Source organism: Diabrotica undecimpunctata, chromosome 9 (genome assembly GCF_040954645.1).
Source record: "Diabrotica undecimpunctata isolate CICGRU chromosome 9, icDiaUnde3, whole genome shotgun sequence".
NCBI classification, from domain to species: Eukaryota; Metazoa; Arthropoda; class Insecta; order Coleoptera; family Chrysomelidae; genus Diabrotica; species Diabrotica undecimpunctata.
This window is the reverse complement of record NC_092811.1, coordinates 103,556,844-103,576,567: the sequence shown is the minus strand read 5'-3', so window position 1 is coordinate 103,576,567 and position 19,724 is coordinate 103,556,844. Positions and strand designations below refer to the sequence as shown.

Below are 19,724 nucleotides of genomic sequence, written 5' to 3'. Positions count from 1 at the left end.
ACCGAATAAACTGAGCAAAACTATAGCAAGTATACATAAAGCAAATAAAATCAACGCGACGTTAAACAGGGAACTTTCTCAAGCAATATCTCTTTATTTATTTAAATTATATATAAAAAATTTAAGAACCTCTTTATTAAGTCCCAATCAAAATAAAACAAATCACAAAAATGTTAATTAAAAAATCAAGTGCTCATATCAACTTTTAGACACTTAAATTTGTTGTTTTGACAACTACCTGCTTCTGTATTCTATAAGTTGTCTTCGGTCTAATCGATTTATGTTCGCATAACGCTTGTACACAAATAACGAGACACAATAAATATCGTTAACGTTGAGTTATCTATACATACAAGACAACATGATATAATAGAAGACAAGTCATCAATCATTGAACAAAGTACTTCGGGCAATTATTAACAATAACATATGATATCATTTGGATGGCGTGTAATTTTAGATAAGCGTCATTACCGAGGATTGTTACAAGATGTTGAAACGTCTACATTAAGATTTTATATAACTACAGTAATGAAAATAAAAGTGTTCTTTTGTAACGTGAAGATTTTTCCTAGTCGGTAATCAAGTATAAGAAGCTGTATCAGTTGGGGGTTTCTTTTAACTACTACGTAAATACGAGGCTATCGTAAATTTTACTACTCTATCGAAAAAAGCCTATATTTTTTTATTTTAAATTTTGTTTTCATTACTGATTCTCAGAAGACATAACTTCCGGAGTTACTGGAGGATTCGGTCTTGGGGAAAGAAACGAAAGAGGTGATAGATTGGTGGAGTTCTGCCAAGAGAAAAACTTTGTTATCACCAACACATGTTTTAAACGACCAAAAAGACGTCTCTATACATGGATATCACCGAGAGATGGCCATGGTAGTGTAATGCGTAACCAAATAGATTATATCATAAATAACAATAGATTTCGAAACTCATGTAAATGACATATCCAAGTGCCGACGCAGCCACCGATCACAATTTACTGGCATCTAGAATCAACCTAAAATTAAAGACAATCAAAAAGCCTTCCATTACAAAGAAATACGATAGACAAAAACTAAAAGAAGAAGAATCAACCTAAAATTAAAGACAATCAAAAAGCCTTCCATTACAAAGAAATACGATAGACAAAAACTAAAAGAAGAACAATTTAAACATCACTTTGAACAGACAATGAATAAAAAAATTCGAGACATCACATAAGTATACAATATACCAACAGTCGAAGAAAGATGGGATAACATAAAAAATAGTATCATCGATACAGCAACGCAAAGTGAAACTGTCACCCATTATAAAAAGCAAGCGTGGATGAAAGATGAAATAATCGAAATGATGGACGAAAGAAGACAGCTTAAAAATAGAAATAACTCAGAGTATAAACGAAAGCATAATCTGATTCGAAGAAAAATCAGGGAAGCCAAAGAGTTATGGATGCGAGCAAAATGTGAGGAATTAGAAGAATTGCAACGAAAACATGACGAATTTAACACACATAAGAAAATAAAAGAAGTTACAGTACACAAAACAAATACACCCATAACATTAACGAATAATGAAGTTCATGCACTATCCCTAGAAGACGAAGTAATGGAGGAATGGGAAAACTACATTAAAGCATTATTTAAGGATGATCGAGGATCACTACCTAACTTAAGTGCAAATACAGGACCATCAATCTTAAACGCTGAAGTGGAAAAAGCCATACACCAAGCCAAAAACAACAAAGCCAGTGGACCAGATCAAATATACAGCGAATGGCTAAAATTACTCTCAAATGACAATATAAAAGAACTCACTGTACTTTTCAATCAAGTATATGATACCAGTGAAATTCCATCGGACTGGCTAAAGTCGATCTTTATTCCTCTACCTAAGAAACCACACGTTAAGAAATGTAGCGATTGTAGACTCATTAGTTTAATGAGCCATGCCGTTAAAATACTGTTGCATATTCTTCTAAACCGAATTAACAACAGGTGCGAAGAAATAATTAGTCAAGAGCAGTTCGGGTTCCGGAGATGCCTTGGAACTAGAGAAGCACTATTTTCTATGCAAACACTCCTTCAACGATGTTGGGAGGTAAGAAAACCCGTATATATGTGCTTCATTGATTTTGAAAAGGCATTTGATCGCGTTCAGCATACCAGACTAATTACCGCCTTGCAGAGCATCCAACTAGATGAGAAAGACATCAAACTTATTGCCAAACTTTACTGGAACCAAACAGCCATTATTAATACCAACAACAGAGAATCAAAGCCAATCAGTATTGAACGAGGCGTAAGACAAGGCTGTATACTATCTCCCACCCTCTTTAACGTGTATTCTGAGAATCTATTTAGGGAAGCTTTAAAAGATCAAAAAGGAATTATCATAGGAGGAGAAATAATTAACAATATACGGTACGCCGACGATACTGTGATTCTAGCTGAAAACATCGACGATCTGCAGGAGCTAATCAATAGAGTTGACATGGAATGCACAAATTGGGGACTGTCGATAAATATCGGCGCAACCCAACTGATATTAAACCAACAACCGCTGCAGAGAGTTCAGAGATTCAAATACCTTGGATGTTGGATTACCCAAAATCTAGATCCATCCTTCGAAATTCGATGTAGAATTGAACAGGCAAGAAACTCATTTCAAAAATTCAAGCCTCTATTATCCAATAACTCATTAAATTTGGAAATCCGTGAAAAGTTTACAAGATGTTACGTGTGGTCTGTACTTTTGTATGGATGTGAAACTTGGACTTTAAACGCCGATATCATGAATAAAATCGAGGCGTTTGAGATGTGGTTGTATAGAAGGATACTAAAAATTCCATGGACTAGTAGAACCAGAAACGAAGAAGTTCTTCGAAGAATGGGACATCAACGAACTCTATTAAATATTATTAAGAGGCGTAAACTAGAATATCTTGGACATATAATCAGAGGACCAAGATATGAGTTCCTTCGGCTAATTCTCAACGGTAAAATCGAAGGAAAGAAATGGATAGGACGGAAGAAACTCTCTTGATTGAGGAATTTGCGGCAGTGGACAGGTTTGACAGCGGACCAATTGCTACACGTAGCGCAAGACCGAGATCAGTATAAAAATATTATAAGCATGGTAGTCGCCGACGATCCGTAGGGATATGGCACTCTAAGAAGAAAAAGATTCTCAGTAAAAAAAGCATAAAATTACGAAGAAACATATTTAGGTATTTTTAGGAACATATGGCACAAATATCTCTTCGTTGTTCTCCGCAAATTGGCTTCTTGCATTCCTTGCAATAGTTGGAGGTCATACGCCTTTTTTTTCTTGGACAGTAAAAACAAGTGACCATTTACTAAGTATGAAAATACTTATAGAACGAGAAAATGAATACCATATTCCTCTATATATAGCGTTCATAGATTTCGAAAAGGCTTTCGACTGTGTCGAACATTGGGCAGTTAAAAGTTCTTTGATTAACAGCAGAATTGACCACAGATATACGGAACTAATAGCCAATATATATATAAGGAAGCCAAAACAACAATTAAAATATATATAGAAGGAACAAAATCGATACAAATAAATAGAGGCGTGAGACAGGGTGACACAATATCACCGAAACTTTTCAATAGGCTCTGGAAGATATTTTTAAAAGATTAGAATGGGAAGAAAAAGGTATAAAAATTTGTGGACAACGCTTGAACCATCTAAGGTACGCTGATGACATCGCATTAATAACCGATAAAAAAGAAGAATTATTTGAATTGATGAAAAAACTGGAAGATAGGCCTTAATATGAATTACAGCAAAACCAAAATCATAACAAATACAGATGAAGACATCACAATGAGGATCAGACAAGATGAAATAGAACAAGTTCAGGATTATATATATCTGGATCAAACTATAAAACTTAACAAAGAAAACCAAACAGCAGAGATAAAAAGACAAGTTAGACTGGCATGGGCGGCATTTGGCAAAATAAGCTATATTCTTAAACACAAAAGATATCCACAGCATCTTAAGACCAAAGTATACAATTAATGCGTACTCCCTGTTCTCACTTATGGTTCCCAAATGTGGACATTTCCAAAAGCAAACATGGACAAAATTATAAAAACCCAAAGAGCAGTGGAAAGACAAATGTTGCACATAAGATTAATGGATAAAAAGAAAAACGAGTGGATAAGAGAGAAAACAAAAGTGAGGAATATTAGACAAGTTGCAAAATTAAAATGGAGATTTGCCGGACACAATATAAAAAGAAGACCGATGGAACAAAATTCTTATAAGTTGTATATAAACAGTGGGAATTATAAGTGGGAATATAAACGAAGCAGAGGATGGCCCCAAATGAGATGGGCAGATGATATCAAGAAGCACGTGGGCTCTAGGTGGATGACTGTAGCGACAGACAGAGAAGAATGGAAAAGGATTGGGGAGGCCTATGTCCAAAGATAGACCGAAGAAGGCTAATTAGATAGATAGATAGAATATAGAATACGCATAATGGCCAACTCCGTGTTTTTCTGCTGGAACTCACATTAGAATACATTTGGTCGAATTTTGTTTCTCTTTGGCGTGTAAGATACTAACGTCTTTTTTCGATCGAAATAAAACACTGACGTAGTACAATTTCGGTCTTTTACTTTCAAGAACTCCTAAGGAATCTCCTTCTTATTCTTACGCATAGTTCCTATCATGTTTAATTTGTAGGGATCTTGTAACAATTGGTCAGCGAGAGAAACCGATATCAACCAGTTGTCCATAGTTATGTTGCCATGCATACCGTGAATTGATTTAGTCAACTCGTTTACATAAAATTCAAGTAAGGACTTGCATCTACCATATATTTGGTTGAGAAATCGCATGTCGTATCAATTTTTATCTTATACTTCGCTCGCTTGTTCGAAATATACCTTCTAAAATGACAGCGTCCTCGAAATGCCAAAAGTTGTTCATCAATTGTGACGTATGAGGATAGATAATACGATGATGTTCCACACGTATCGATAAAAAAGTTCGAAATTTCTCGAATCTATGTAAACTGATCATTTGTCTTTCTCTCTTCTCTTGTTTCTTTGCTATCAAATCCAAAGGATCTTAGCAGGAATAAAAAGCGATCACAATTCATACAAGATCTGTAAAACTTACCTGAAATTGTGGCATCAAACGTACCTATGCCTTGCTAATAAACGATTGTCTTTCAATGCCTTAGAAAGAATTTAAATACCAAATAAAGCTTTTAATTCGATTATTTTTTTTAATAAATGCGAATTAAATAAATATGTGACATAATAAAATGTGTGAATATATGCATATATGTTGATGATATAGTTTTCTTCGACAAATAATCACAGACATACATTTTTTTCTGCTATCTATGACATATTTTAAATTGAAATGTAGTAGTGAAAATAAGGTTTGAGAAGAAATACTATTTTTTATCTTACTACATTATTTAATACCTTTATTACTGTTGGTTTTATCAGTTTAACATCAATATATCGATCTATAATTAATTATTCATGTTTTAATTTGCAGATTCCGGCAGTACTTTGCTGCTTAACTGCAGCAGCTTTTGCTGCCATAGCACCCGGGGAAAATGCATATCTACCTCCAAAAAAAGGCTACGAATATCCTGTTCCTCCCATACCATTCCCAAGTAGACCTCCCATTGCTACACTACCACCAACGTCTCCTCCATACCGACCACCAGTTACCCAACCTCCTTACAGACCTCCAGTTACTCAACCTCCTTATAGACCGCCAGTAACGCAACCGCCATATAGACCTCCAGTAACACAACCACCTTATAGACCACCAGTCACTCAACCACCATACAGACCTCCCGTTACACAACCTCCTTATAGACCACCGGTCACTCAACCACCCTACAGGCCTCCCGTAACACAACCTCCTTACAGACCACCAGTCACTCAACCACCCTACAGACCTCCAGTTACCCAACCTCCTTATAGACCTCCAGTTACTCAGCCGCCTTACAGGCCCCCTGTAACTCAACCTCCAAGACCAACATATGGACCTCCCTACAGACCACCAGTTGGACCTCCTGTAACTCAGCCTACACCAAGGCCAACATATGGACCTCCTCCAATACCTGGAACTCGTCAACCACCAATTCCAGGAACACCACCAACAAGAGGACCAATAGTTCCATTCAAACCTGGCGGACCCATACCAGGAAATGGACCTGTACGTATACCTTTAATATTAAATACAATTTTTTTTAATAACATTTATTTTTAATACCTACTATATTATTGTTTTTACTATAAAATTCTGCCAAGATGACACAAAGTTGATCTCTAGCACCCTGTTCAAACTATACTTAAGAAGCCTTTATACATAAAGATTCTCCAAGATACCAGGATCATTCAGAAATAAATTTGACTGTGAGCTAGCACAAAAAAAATAGGGAAACGTCATTCATAGTATAAAATTTTACCTTGGTATAGGCGTGGAGTCAAATCACAATCCCGTGGCAGAACAAATACAAGTGTGGCTAAAAATACTCATAAAAGAACTTGATGCCATAGAAATGTTAGATGACAGCAAAAAAGCAGTTTTTTGAAAACTCAATAAACAACCGTTAAATTCAATAAAATACAGAAATCGAACCTATAAAAATTGAAAGAAGCATAGTGCAGACTTGAAGTTTCATTTTAATAAAGTAGTGCAATTTTGGATGCACAAGAACTTAGAAAACATACTACATAAACAAAAATGACTTAAGAGATCTTAGATTTAATACAAGAAGTATTTTAATTCAATCATCGCTTGTCCACTGGTGGATATAGATTTTCTTTCATAATTTTCAATCTGTTTCGACCTTGTGCCTCTTACATCCAATTCCTATGGCAACGTTTTAGATCTTCCGTCCAACGGGTTGGTGGACGACTTTTGCATCAGTAGGCATTATCTCCTGGTCTCCATTCCAGTATTCGCTTTGTCTATCTGTTATCTGTCACTCGAGCCACGTGACCTGCCTAGTTCCACTTCAGTGTTGCTAATCTCTCTACAGCATCATCCATTCCTGATTTTTGTCATAGCTGGCGGTTTAGGATCTTGTCTCGCAGGGAAACACCGAACATAGCACTCTCCATCGCTCTTTGAGCCACACGGATCTTTTTCACTATTCTCCTTATCACAGTCAACGTTTCCGCTCCGTAAGTCCGTGAGATGTATGTCGGACGATATAAAAATGTGTTTTAACTTGCCAAACGCTGCCCAAATCAGTCTTATACGACGAAGAAGCACAACAGTTTGGTTATCTTTTGCTATGCGAATTTCGTGACGTAGTTATTTATAGGCCATTACCTGGTCTATGGATCTTGTTCCTATGCATATATCTTCGCTGACTACAACCCTTGTCATTATCTGGGTTTTAGATATATTTATTTTCAATCCTCCTTATAGCGAAAAAAGGTAGGGCTAATTTAGAATTTCTTCGGCGACATATATCCCATCAGCTATGAGCACAATATCGTCTGCAAACCTACGGTGGCTAGGTTTTTCTCCATTTATATTTATGCCCTTCTCGGTCAGTTTTGCCCCTTTACATATAAATTTCAAAAGCGCAGTGAACAGTTTCGGTGATATGGTGTCTTCCTCAGGTACTCCGCGTTGTATCGGGAATTTCTGAGTTTGACGATTACCCACTCTAAACACTTGCTGTACGTTTCGATTTATTGTAAATTGTTTTTCTCGTTATAAATAAAATAATTATAATAAACTGTCGGACAAGACTTGGCAACAATGTTTTGAATTTGCTAAAGACGAATCTTTGTCTTGGACTTACTTCTGTATTACAAACTAGTGTACTCAATAGCAATAGTAAATTCAAAAGAACTATTTACAATATTGTCAAATGATATGATCAAATTCGATAAAATATAGATCATGGTCGACTCGTGCTCTCAAAACAGTGGAATTAATTTGGCAGCAAATTTTAGATTTTATATTACAAGAACCTTTGTTTTGTTAAAGTTGCCTATGATTCTTCTTCTTATTGACTGCCTTTACAACTCGGGGCTAGTCTCCGCCACAACCACTATAGCTCTCTATCTTCGCTGATCTTGCGCTTCCATTTCCAATTGTTGTACCCCAATCCTAGATATATTGGCTTCAACATCATCCTTACATATTTTTCTGGAACGGTCTACTGATCTTCTAGCGTCTGGTCTTTTAAAAAACACTGTCTTTAGCACTCTATTTTTCTTTAATCTTAGCACATGACCTGCAAATCTTATTCGGTTAGCTTTTATGTCTGACGATGTTTTCGTTACCATACAGAGTCACCAATTCAGCAATGCGGCTCCTTCTTCACTCTTCTGTTAATTCATCTCTTTGAGGTTCAAATCTCGTTCTGCGAACTTGCCTTTTAAATAACAGCAGCTTATTTATTTAACGCTGATGTAGAGTCCATGTTTCACTTCCATATGTAACAACTGGGCGAATAATTGAATTGTATACTTTTAATTTAGATTTTATTTTTAGCAGATTAGATCTTAATAATAATGTTAGAGAGTATAATGGTATAATAATTCCTTTCATCTATCCTTGCTAAAATTCTTTTACTACTTTAAAGTTGTAGTCATTAATAGTTATGTTCTGCCTAACTCTTGGTCTTGAATTTTTGGTTACTAGCATCTTTGTCGTCTTCTCTTTATTTACTTAAATACCCAGACTACCTGCTTCCTCCTCGAGTTGTGAAAATACCTCTCTTACGTCTCTTGTAGGATGAGCGACTGCATTTAGATAATCAGCAAACACCAACAATAGTTTTGATCCTCGATTTGCAAATCCCACTGTCTAGTCAGCTTAGACGATATGTTACTTATTGCATATTCTAAGTCCAAATTGAATAGCATAATATATAATGTTTTGTTTCTTATCTATAGCTGTACATATGAGTCTGTCACGCACATTTGAGTTAGCTCCACTAATTTTCTTGGTATTCCCATTTCTAGCATTGCTAGCCATAGTCTGTTTTTTTTATCGAATTATATGCTTACTAATCTTTGTCGGATCGTAAATATTTGATCTATTGTTGACCTTCCAGCACGAAAACCGCATTGGTAGTCGCGTAGAATATCTTTCGAATACGGAGTGAGTTTCTCTAGCAAGATAATTGATAGAACTGTATATGCTGTGTTAATAAGCGATATGCCTCTATAATTTCGAAATTGTTCTTTATCTCCCTTCTTATGTATGAGTATTATAAGGCTTCCATTACATTCCCTAGGCATTTTCTGTTTTTGCTATACTCTCAGAATAATGTAATACAATTGATGATGTTGAACGTTTCCTCTTTTTTTATCAATTCTCCAGTTGTATCATCATATCCTGGCGCTTTGTGATCTTTAAGAGATGCTATCGCATTTTTTACTTCTTGCAGTGTTAGTCCTGACATTTTTACATCCGCAGAATAGAATATCTGCTTCCACCATCCCACTTACAATATTCAGTATGCTTCGAAAGTATTCCTTTCATCATTCGTTGATTTCTGTTTCTATTATTATTGGTTTACGTGCTTTATTTCTCATAGCTTGTGTTACCCCGACTGTTCCTTCACTAATATGTGGACCGCTTCATTAATATTAACTTTGGGATATTTTGTTGGTTTATCACCTTTGAATAGGTTTGCAAGATATCTGTTTCAAATATCCTTTTGTTTTTCTGAATAGGTTCTATTTCCTTGTTTTTAAAAATGTATTTAATTTTAGTTTTCCAAATTCGTGCGACATCCTTATTCTTTTTGTGGAATGCTTTCTTCCTGTATTCTACTTGAAGTGTTCCTCTTCTTGTATTTTTGCTGTAGCCATACTGCCTATGTTTTTGTCGATCTTTCTATTAAGTTGTTTGGATCTTATTTTGATTCTGACCTTTATTGGCACTACCAATGTTTATTATTTTCAACTTCTTTAAAACTTAAAGTAATATCTTATTTGTATTTTTCAACTAAGATCTAATAAACGTTGTCCCTTAAGACAATTTATCGGATGCAATAAAGTTATAGTTGTTAACGTAAATGGTCACTTTAAATAAATAATAAAAATCCGTATGGGTAAATGTTATTTAAGATTTTTCATAGATTAACAACTTCTTCGATCTTTCTTTGTTGTAACTCGCTTTACGTTTTACTTGAAATCATCTCAAATAAATCAAAATAAAACCATTGTTCTAAGGTAAATGGTATTTTTTAATTTCCATAATACTAAATAAACTCTTAAATATTCTCTTTTTCTTTCAGCCAACGTCTCCAGTTCTTTCTGTTCTGCCATTCTCCATCTCTAAGGTCTCGTCTGTCCATGGCCTCGTCCACTTCATTCCTCCATGATCTTCGGGGTTTACCTCTTTTCCTCCTTCCTATTGGGCTCCAATTCGAAATCTTTGCTATCCACCTTGTATGATCTGTTCTTCTCACATGTCCATACCAAATTAAACGTTTCTTCTGCCATTCTTCGTTTTATCTCCTCATTTCTGATGCGATCTATTTTTGTCACTCTGCAGCTTCTTCTCATTAACTCCATTTTAGTTGCTGTGATTTTGGATCTGTTTCGTTTATTTATTATCCAATTCTCTGCTCCATAGGTCATTATACTGCATACCAAGGTGTTATAAATTCTCTTCTTTGTATATCTGGTAATCTGTCTATCCCACAGTACCCCGTTCATGTGGGTCATATAAAATGTCTAAATCAAATATTTGCTCACTCACTTAAAATCAGCTAGTACAATCAACCCTCGAATTTAATATGAATTCCATTCTTATGTCTTCGGTAGCAAGACGATGAATAAAAAGGATTAATGACATAATACCAAATGCGGCTTTTTAAATCCAGCCGGGCAATATACTTGTATAAGTGGTAACACATTGATGAGCACGGCTGCTGAATGTCAGGCCCAGCAATCAACAAGCAAGATAAAAAAATCTTTCTCTATTTTATTATCAAATAACAACAAAAAACAAGACACAAAATTTCAAGTTCGAACCCAAAAAACTGGAGATTATTTCTATTCAATAGATCTTTGGATCTCTTCTTGGAAGGTTCATGTATAAAATCCTTCGACTGTTTAAGGCTTATTTCTTAGTACTAGTGATTAAATTTGATCTGTTCCACCCAGTCCGATATAGTTCTTTTGGCTGTGCTTCTTATTATTCTTGCTATTTTGGCTTTGCCTCTCCTCTGTGATTTCAGTGTATTTAATGTCTCCTTTCTATCTTTGGCTTTGTTTTGCTTTGTTGTAAGTCTATTATATTCTTTACATATTTCTTACATAAATAAATATTTTTTAAATAAAATAAAATTAAATAAAAATTTAATCGTAGCTTAATAGGTTAATTGTAATAATTTTGATATTATGTTTTTAGGACGACCATCTAAAACTTCCACACAAACCCGCAGAACCATTCCAATTCAACTACGAAGTAAAAGAACCATCCTACGGGAACGATTACTCACATAACGCTATTAACAACGGTGACCAGACTAACGGCGAATACAGAGTTCAGCTTCCAGACGGCAGAACCCAGGTTGTCAAATATACAGCTGATTGGGCCACAGGATTCCACGCAAAAGTAATATATTTTTAAATATTTTAAAGTTATTAAAAAAAAAGGTTACACCGTCTGTAGGATAGGAAAATAATGTAGGTTTGCTTGGTAAAAAATTTTTATAACGCCATTTGTTTTCAAGATAAAGGGAGTTGAAGAAAAAATGTTTACGATTTTGGCGAAACTACTACAATGTCTCATGATTTTGTTTTTATATCTAACTCTCTTATAGGGCACTAGTTACAAGGTTTGTACCAAGTATTATTCAACATAACTTTTTTAAGGGTAGAATTATTAACCAAAATTGCACGCGTGCATAAAAAATATAGACCTTCGCTCACTTGTCTTTAAAGCTTCTTATATTTCGAATAAGTAATTGTTTAAAAAATCAAGGTACATATCACCATTTAAATTTCCATTTAGAATATGATAACCTATTAATTTGTTAGCTAAAGCTGCTTCCCAAGCATTAGATTTACATGAGTGTTGGTAACGCGATACCTTTTTGACTCATGGATTCTCATTACACTTGTATTGTGCACTATGGGAGTTAAAAATACATTGTCGCGTAAAGGTGGCCGTGTCCGTAAAGGGACTGCATTTTTAAAAAATTGGATTGAGGGCTGTTCTTTCTTGCAATTTTTGACAAAAATCCGCTATAACCAGTAGATCGGTAGATTCTTCTGGTAAGATCTCTTGGACTTGTCTGTAATGATAAGGATGTAGTTGCTACTCCTTAAGTACCCGACGGTGTTATCTTTTTGAAGAAGACGTATTTGTTTGTCTTGCCATATTCCTTATGCTAACTATTGGATCTTGATCAAGTAAATTGTTCTAAATTGTAAATTAATTGTTCTTGGTCTACCAGAATTTCTTTTAATTTGGTCTCACATTCCCAATTTCTCGACAACGTCGTCCAACGGCTGTTAATGTTTTTTACTTGGTTTTTTCTACGAAACTTTTCAGCATAACGCGTAAAAGCTGCATTACAGTTTCCTAAATACTCGCCTAAGTTTAATAACATGTCAGTGTATTCAACATTTGAATACGTTTGGATTAATGATATATAATTTTACAAGTAAAAATGGTTCAAAAACCTAATTATTGTTGACTTATCGTCATAACAATCAATAAATGTCTTGTTTTCTCTAAGTTTGTCAAGTTTTCCTTGGCAAAGAGAAAATTGAGATATAACTTTTAGAACTTTATACCAAAATCGGTTATTACTTCATAATTTTTAAATTTATAAATATTCCGAAAACAATACACAGTATCGAGTTTTACCAAAATTACTTCTTGGTGTAAAATTGTATGTTTAAGTTCACTTAAAATTATTACTAACTAGCGGACCCGACAGCTTCGTTTTGTCAAATAGATTTGGAATGTGGCAGTTTATTTCTTTAATTCTCCTGAACAGAACCGTCACCATGATAATAGGGCGGTGTGTGAGGGTCAGCTCGGGTGACCTAAGTATCTTCGCTTTCACGAACCTTGGCCACCCTTTGGATCCACTAAAAACAAAAGCAACAGGAAAAGTCGGAATCATTGGGATGCGTGGTATGAAAACGTCTTCTTCTTTATACTTTCCTTTCAGTATAGTTGCTTCTATCACGTTGTTCATTAATTTTTTTATCGCTAACCGTGTGCCGTTGCAAAGACGCGGTTGGTTAATATGTTTCAACATTATAACTACCGATCCAACCTTTAATTGAAGATTGTGAGGTGGCAATCCTGGTAAATCCAGCGAGTTTAAAAATTCAGGCGGATAGTTGACGTCATCATCTTGGTTAGTAGCCGAATCAACTGATTTATATATCCTCAATTCGCCTGTAATTTGTTCTTGAAATTTAAAATTTAATTCATTTACATTTATGCTTTTTGCAGCTAATATAGCCCGTTCGCTAAACCAATCATGGTTTCTGTAATTTTAAGCAACATCTGGAAACACCTTTTGAATAAGTTCATCTTTTGATCGAGTTCACTGACAAAAACTTAGTTGCAAAGTTAATGCAACCAGTCAAGGTGTCTATAGGAAATTTGCCATTACCTATGTCAATGAGTTGCTTAGAGAATATGTCTCCAGATTGGTCATTTTGCAACTCGACACACATATTCTTGCTTAAGTGTAATACCTTGCCATGTTTCCACAAATTGGAGGACTTTAACCATGCATTGAGTTCATCAGCTGACGTTGATCGTGGAATCACTGGCAATATTTGACGAAAATCTCCTGCTAATAAAATCATTGCACCACCAAATGGGTTATGATTTTTTTTAGATTTTGTAAGGTTCAATCTAAAGCCTCCAAAGATTTTTCTTTGCATTCTTGCATTCATCCCAAACAATCAATTCACATTGCTGCAAAACCTTTGCCATTGCAGAGTTCTTCGAAATGTTGCAGGTTGGAGTTTCGTTACTTTGCATGTTCAATGGCAATTTTAGTGCTGAATGGGCTGTTCGACCACCTTAAAGCAACGTTGCCGCGGTTCCCGACGAAGCGAGTGCAAGTGCAATTTTATTTTGTCAGCGAATTGTTGCTAATATCAATGAAATCAAAAAAGTTTTTCCTGTACCACCAGGTGCATCTAAGAAGTAAATCTCTCCTGTTTTATCATTTGTTACTTTCATAAGTGTATTAAATACATACTTCTGTTGTTCATTCGATAGCGGAAGATTTGTTTGAATTAATTCAGTCAAAGTGTTGAGATCATACAGTTTTCTCGGTGCAACTCTTGGATGGATGCCACAAACGACGTCATTTGAAAGCATTTGTTATATTGTTGGATATTTGACAAAAAGTGTATAGAATCTGATCCTATTCCTGAAACCTATTTCTAAAACGCCCTGTATACCTCCCACAATAAGAACAAGAAAATCGGGAGTTGTTCTTATCAGTTAACGGAAGACGTCCATTCGATACCGAGCAGAAACGGGCAAAAAAGTTGTGTTGTGTGTATCTTTTCGATGGTATTTTATTCATCACTTTAATAGTTTTATTGTTAATTAGTAAAATTTACCAACAACTACTACTAACACACTACGCTAATCTAAAAAGCAATTAAAATGTGTCTTAAAATAGATACAAAAAAATAAAAAAAGTAAAACAAAAATTGTAATGGTATCACTGGACTGAGAAAATAAGAGAATTTTAATTAATAGAAGACATTTAAACCATATTAGATATTATGCATGTAAGAAAGTACCGACTGCTAGAATCTGGAAAAAATTCTAGACGATGATCGATGCGCTACGATAATTAAGAATTGCCAAACTAAAGTGAAAACGAATTAGACACAACGTCCCTAAATTGGTAGATGAAACAAAGAAATACAGAAATAAACGACATTATGAAGCAAAAAAAAACATAAGGATATCCTCAAATTTGTTATTGAATGAATGACGACATTTTTGTTAGCTTGGACAATAATTATCATTCAGCCAGTCTCAATCAACATAAGCTTTATTGAAGAATTTAACCTTTAACCCGAAACATAGTACTTTTATTGCTAATGCGAAACAAATGGTCTATTGGACCAGTATAGGTAAAAATTGAAATAAATCAAAAACAAATGTAGCATTTGAAGAGAAAAGCAAAATATTAAAGAGTTTATTTGGTATAAACGAGCAAAAAAAACTTATTCATATATAATACTTACATAAAAGAAAATGTGTAATATAGAAAACAACATTATTAGGCGTAATTAAGTAAACAAACATATATATTTCCAGATAAAACAAAAAATATACTACAGCTACCCACTAATTTTGAAGACTGGTAACGCAAACCTTTCTACTACACTACAAACAAATAGCATTTGAGCAACGCACACATTTATAATTTGTCTTCCTCATTTTTGTTGATGGACAAATGCTACAAAATTTTCTTTTAGGAAGTTTATCATCTGGAACATTGTCGCCGATATTCTCTACAAGCACTTCGGGATTTATTCCCAAAAAAATCTCTATCTGCTTTCTAAGGTCTAGGGGAAGATTTGTTTCAAGTCTTTGCCTTAGATGAGGCTGAATTAGTTCAAAGGCCAAATCTTTTACAAATTTAAAACGTGAAAGTAATTTATTATCTTTGTAACAAAGATAAAGTATGTAACTGTTGACTGAACTTATATTTATAAGTCTATAAAATAAGGGCCAACGCCTTGTTTGGCGGTTTGCACTATAATTGGCACACTTCATATCTAAAATACTCCCGATTTTGTATTATTATAGGGTCGAATTATTTCTGGTTTTCCTAATTCATTGTCTTTGCTGTGATGCATAAAGGATAATAAAAGAACAGCTTTACTTTTTTTTTCGGTACATATGATATCAAGGTTATGTCATTGGAGAAACTATAGAATGTTATACCAATTTCCCTACTTTTATTAGCCTGGAATTCCAAAGGAACTTCTCGCTTATTTTTTTTACTGTACCCACATACGTGAAATGGCGTTTTTGCAACTCTGTGACTAACTCTATTGAAGAAAAATAGTTGTCAGCAGTAATATGTCGGTTAGAACGTGTATAGCCTCTGGCAATTAGTCACAAAATTATTAAAAATATTTTAAATAGTCGCTGTTTTATCAGTTTTCTTCCGCTCTTCGTGATCCATGCTATTGTCAAATCTAAGACACGTCAAAAGTATTTCAAATCTTTTCAAAAACCCAAAGCGCCTTAAATTGTTTTTATGAACATTTATATTGTGTTAGTATTCCACGACCAATAAAACCAAAGTAGCGACCAGTTTTACCTTCCCTCCCTCCAAATTTTTTGCTGTATAATATTGTATTAAAAACGGGACGTCAATAGAATGATATATCTATTTTACCAATTTTTTGTCTCTTTGTATTTGTTTCTAAAATTATTAATTTAGAAGATACAGCCACCTTTTTAAATGCAATATTACATTTTTAAAGCAATTACATACTATTTTACTGAAGTAAATGTACTAAATTTTAATCAAGTATTATAATAAGCCACGAATAAAGTTTAAAATAAGTTTATGGACGTTTTAATTTCCACTTCGGAAATCGTTTTTACAATACAAACATTATTAAATTAAACAAATTTTGTTTTTTGTTACTTGGTGAAAAATTCTTGTAGGTAATAATTTAATTTTATCTGACTCATTTATATTGACAATATAGCTGAGTTGCGTTCCTGAGACGACTTTATTGTAAGAGTTCATTCGATTACATGAAATCAACTTTAACTTGAGAATATTTGTCAGAAAAATCGTAGTATATGATTCGTATTTAATAAGACAACCGAATGCCATGATGACAGTAAAATTCTCCTGTTAGTGATTCCATCGTAAATCATGAGGAAAAAACAGGAAAAAAACCTCATACTACTATCCCGACGTGGTATATATAAATATCATAAATGATGTATCGATATGTTACTGACTTATTAATAGTGGTATTTTCCTTTTGTTAACTTCCTCTTTTAATATGAGTAAGCAGATCTTACTGCATTTTGCAGAATATGGCTTGGTTGACTGATTGGTTTTGGAACTAATTTTAAATTTTTATTAGCATTATTCTCTTTTACATACATTCGTGATCGATATTCTCTTTCTTGAGTGGTTTTTGAATTGCTTTTGTTTTTCTCATTAGAATAATTATTGTCGTTTACAAAAGAAATATTACGGGCAATAAATTATTAGATAATTATAGAAATGAATACCAATATTTAGTTTCCGTGTTGGACTGGGTCACATTTTGCTACTCTGAGCTTTCGACTCTGTCTCTGGAATCTTTATCAAGACTTTTAGGATCCTAATTTTTTATCACTTGACTACCAGTCAGTTCATCATTCAATCAATTCCTGTCGTTATTACGTGGCGCTGTAATGGTGACACTGGTGTAGTATTTGGTTGGATATACCTCAAATAGTATTGAAAACAAAGGGTCAATTATTGTATGGAACCAACAGTGATTTATTGTACTTGTGAAGAAGTCTCCGTGTTAAATCCGTCGTTCCTTTTATTAAAGTAGTCAATTATTTTTAATTTCAATGGGTTCTTGAATAATTCTTGGTTTACAGAAACAAATGACGCTATAGTTAAAATTCACCCGATGACCTGTTTGATATTGAGTGTTAATTCATTCAGTTTGAGATTCCCACTCCGATTCAATGCTTACCCTGGCCCAGCATCAACCTGGCCCAGGTCATATGTTAGAGTTTATATATCATTAATCCTGATTGTGATTTTGCGCTTTGTTTTATTTTTTTATTCATTATTTTTAGTAAAAGAGTAAAATAAAAATAAATATGCAAACCACGACGTTGATAAGCAATGATTGCACAAAAATAAAAAAGAATTAATTAATTAAAAGTTTATTATACATCTAACAACAATCTAAAATATCATACAATTATTTATTTTAAACTTACAGATAAGCTACGAAGGAACGCCTAACTACCCCTCATTCCCTAACAATAGACCATCAGTCCCTGTTGGTCCAACTCCCGGATATCCCAGACCAGCGCCAGGTCCAGGACCAGGAATTCCTACCTACCCAAGTCCCTCTCCAGGCTACCCAAGGCCTTCTCCAAGCTACCCTGGTCCATCTCCAAGCTACCCAAGGCCCACTCCAAGCTACCCAAGTCCGTCCCCAAGCTACCCAAGGCCCACACCAAGCTACCCAAGTCCCTCTCCAGGCTACCCAAGGCCTTCTCCAAGCTACCCCAGTCCATCACCAAGCTACCCAAGGCCCACACCAAGCTACCCAAGTCCGTCTCCAAGCTACCCAAGGCCCACACCAAGCTACCCAGGTCCCTCTCCAAGCTACCCAAGTCCCTCTCCAGGTCCAGGATATCCCAGTGGCAGACCAACCGGACCGCCTTTTCCTACACCCGGTCGACCCGGGCCTGGATACTTACCACCAGATAATAGACAGAAATATAGTCCTGGAGGCGGATATGCTTATTGAAAATAGAGTCTAGAATAATTTTATTAAATTAGATAATTATAAAGAATTGCAAAAACTTTATTTATTAATAAATTATAAATATATATTTAATAAATACATTTCATTCATTTTTTAACTTTAATTCGGATGTAGATATTTAATACTTTATATCAAAATTGTCTCTGGTTTACGATTTTGAATGCCAGACGCGAACTCTAATTTTCCTGCTCCTGCTGATGCAACGGTCTATATTGTACTTATTTTTTAGTTATTAATTAGATTTTATTTAAATATCCTTTGGTACTTAATTACGTAGTGTCTGGCACGAAAAAAGTACTTAAGAATTAATTTAATTTATTGGAGTATTCTTACGATATAGAGTTTTTGCAATTTTAAAATTGAGTAAACAACCGAAACTGTTTGAAGTAATGAAGAATGTATAATTATTATATTAACACATTGATCGCTATATTGACAACCTATTACCCAAATTAGAATCAAACATACATTAGACTAAAACAAACGAATTTGAATAGATTTTTGTTTTTAATAATTTGATCCTAACAGAGCTAAAATTTTAAAGATTAATAAGTTATTTAAAGACTTATACTAAAAGTATCCATAGGAAGAATATATTTGAAAAGAGTATCTTTTAAAAAATTAAATGGTCTAAGAAAGACGTTGCAATTTGTCTTCTTCTTCACGTGCCATCTCCGCGACGGAGGTTGGCAATCATCATGGCTATTCTGATCTTAGATGCTGCTGCTCTGCTCTGCAATTTGTCTAGTTTACTATATTTATATATTGTAATTAAAGTTTACAAAATATTTATTTCACACGTCTCAAAATAATTTTTAATTTATATTTCAAAGGAATCGTTGGGTCTCTTAGACCTTGTTTTAATGTTATCTAAAAGATCTTCTGACTCCAAATGACCTAGATTTCTATGAAACCTTATTATATTTTTCAAAGCTAAGTTTGTGTACTGATCAGATTTTAAAAAGCTATGATATAGATATTTATATTGTTGTCGAATAATTACCTTGCAATTGTAGAAAATATGATCGACCGTTTCCTCTTAATTTTAGCAGAATTTTAGTTCAAGTTCAATTTTCTGAAACTCTAATAGTATTTTCGCGTAGACAAAATATTGTTATATCCTTTTTGCTTTTGCCTGAAATATTTTCCCATTAGACTACGATTTCCGTTTTGTTTTCCATTTTCGGACGTATT

General features: G+C 34.3%; 1 protein-coding gene across 1 annotated transcript in view; it reads left to right on the top strand.

The window, feature by feature from the left end:
• LOC140450358 (uncharacterized) overlaps positions 1–19,038 on the top strand; it is a 199,394-nt gene extending 180,356 nt beyond the window's left edge. The window contains exons 2-4 of the mRNA XM_072543950.1: positions 5,545–6,216; positions 11,398–11,604; positions 17,976–19,038. Of these exons, the coding sequence (XP_072400051.1) occupies positions 5,545–6,216; positions 11,398–11,604; positions 17,976–18,512 (1,416 nt within the window). The 3' untranslated portion in view covers positions 18,513–19,038. The remainder of the gene's footprint in view (positions 1–5,544; positions 6,217–11,397; positions 11,605–17,975) is intronic.
• Positions 19,039–19,724: the final 686 nt, after the last annotated feature.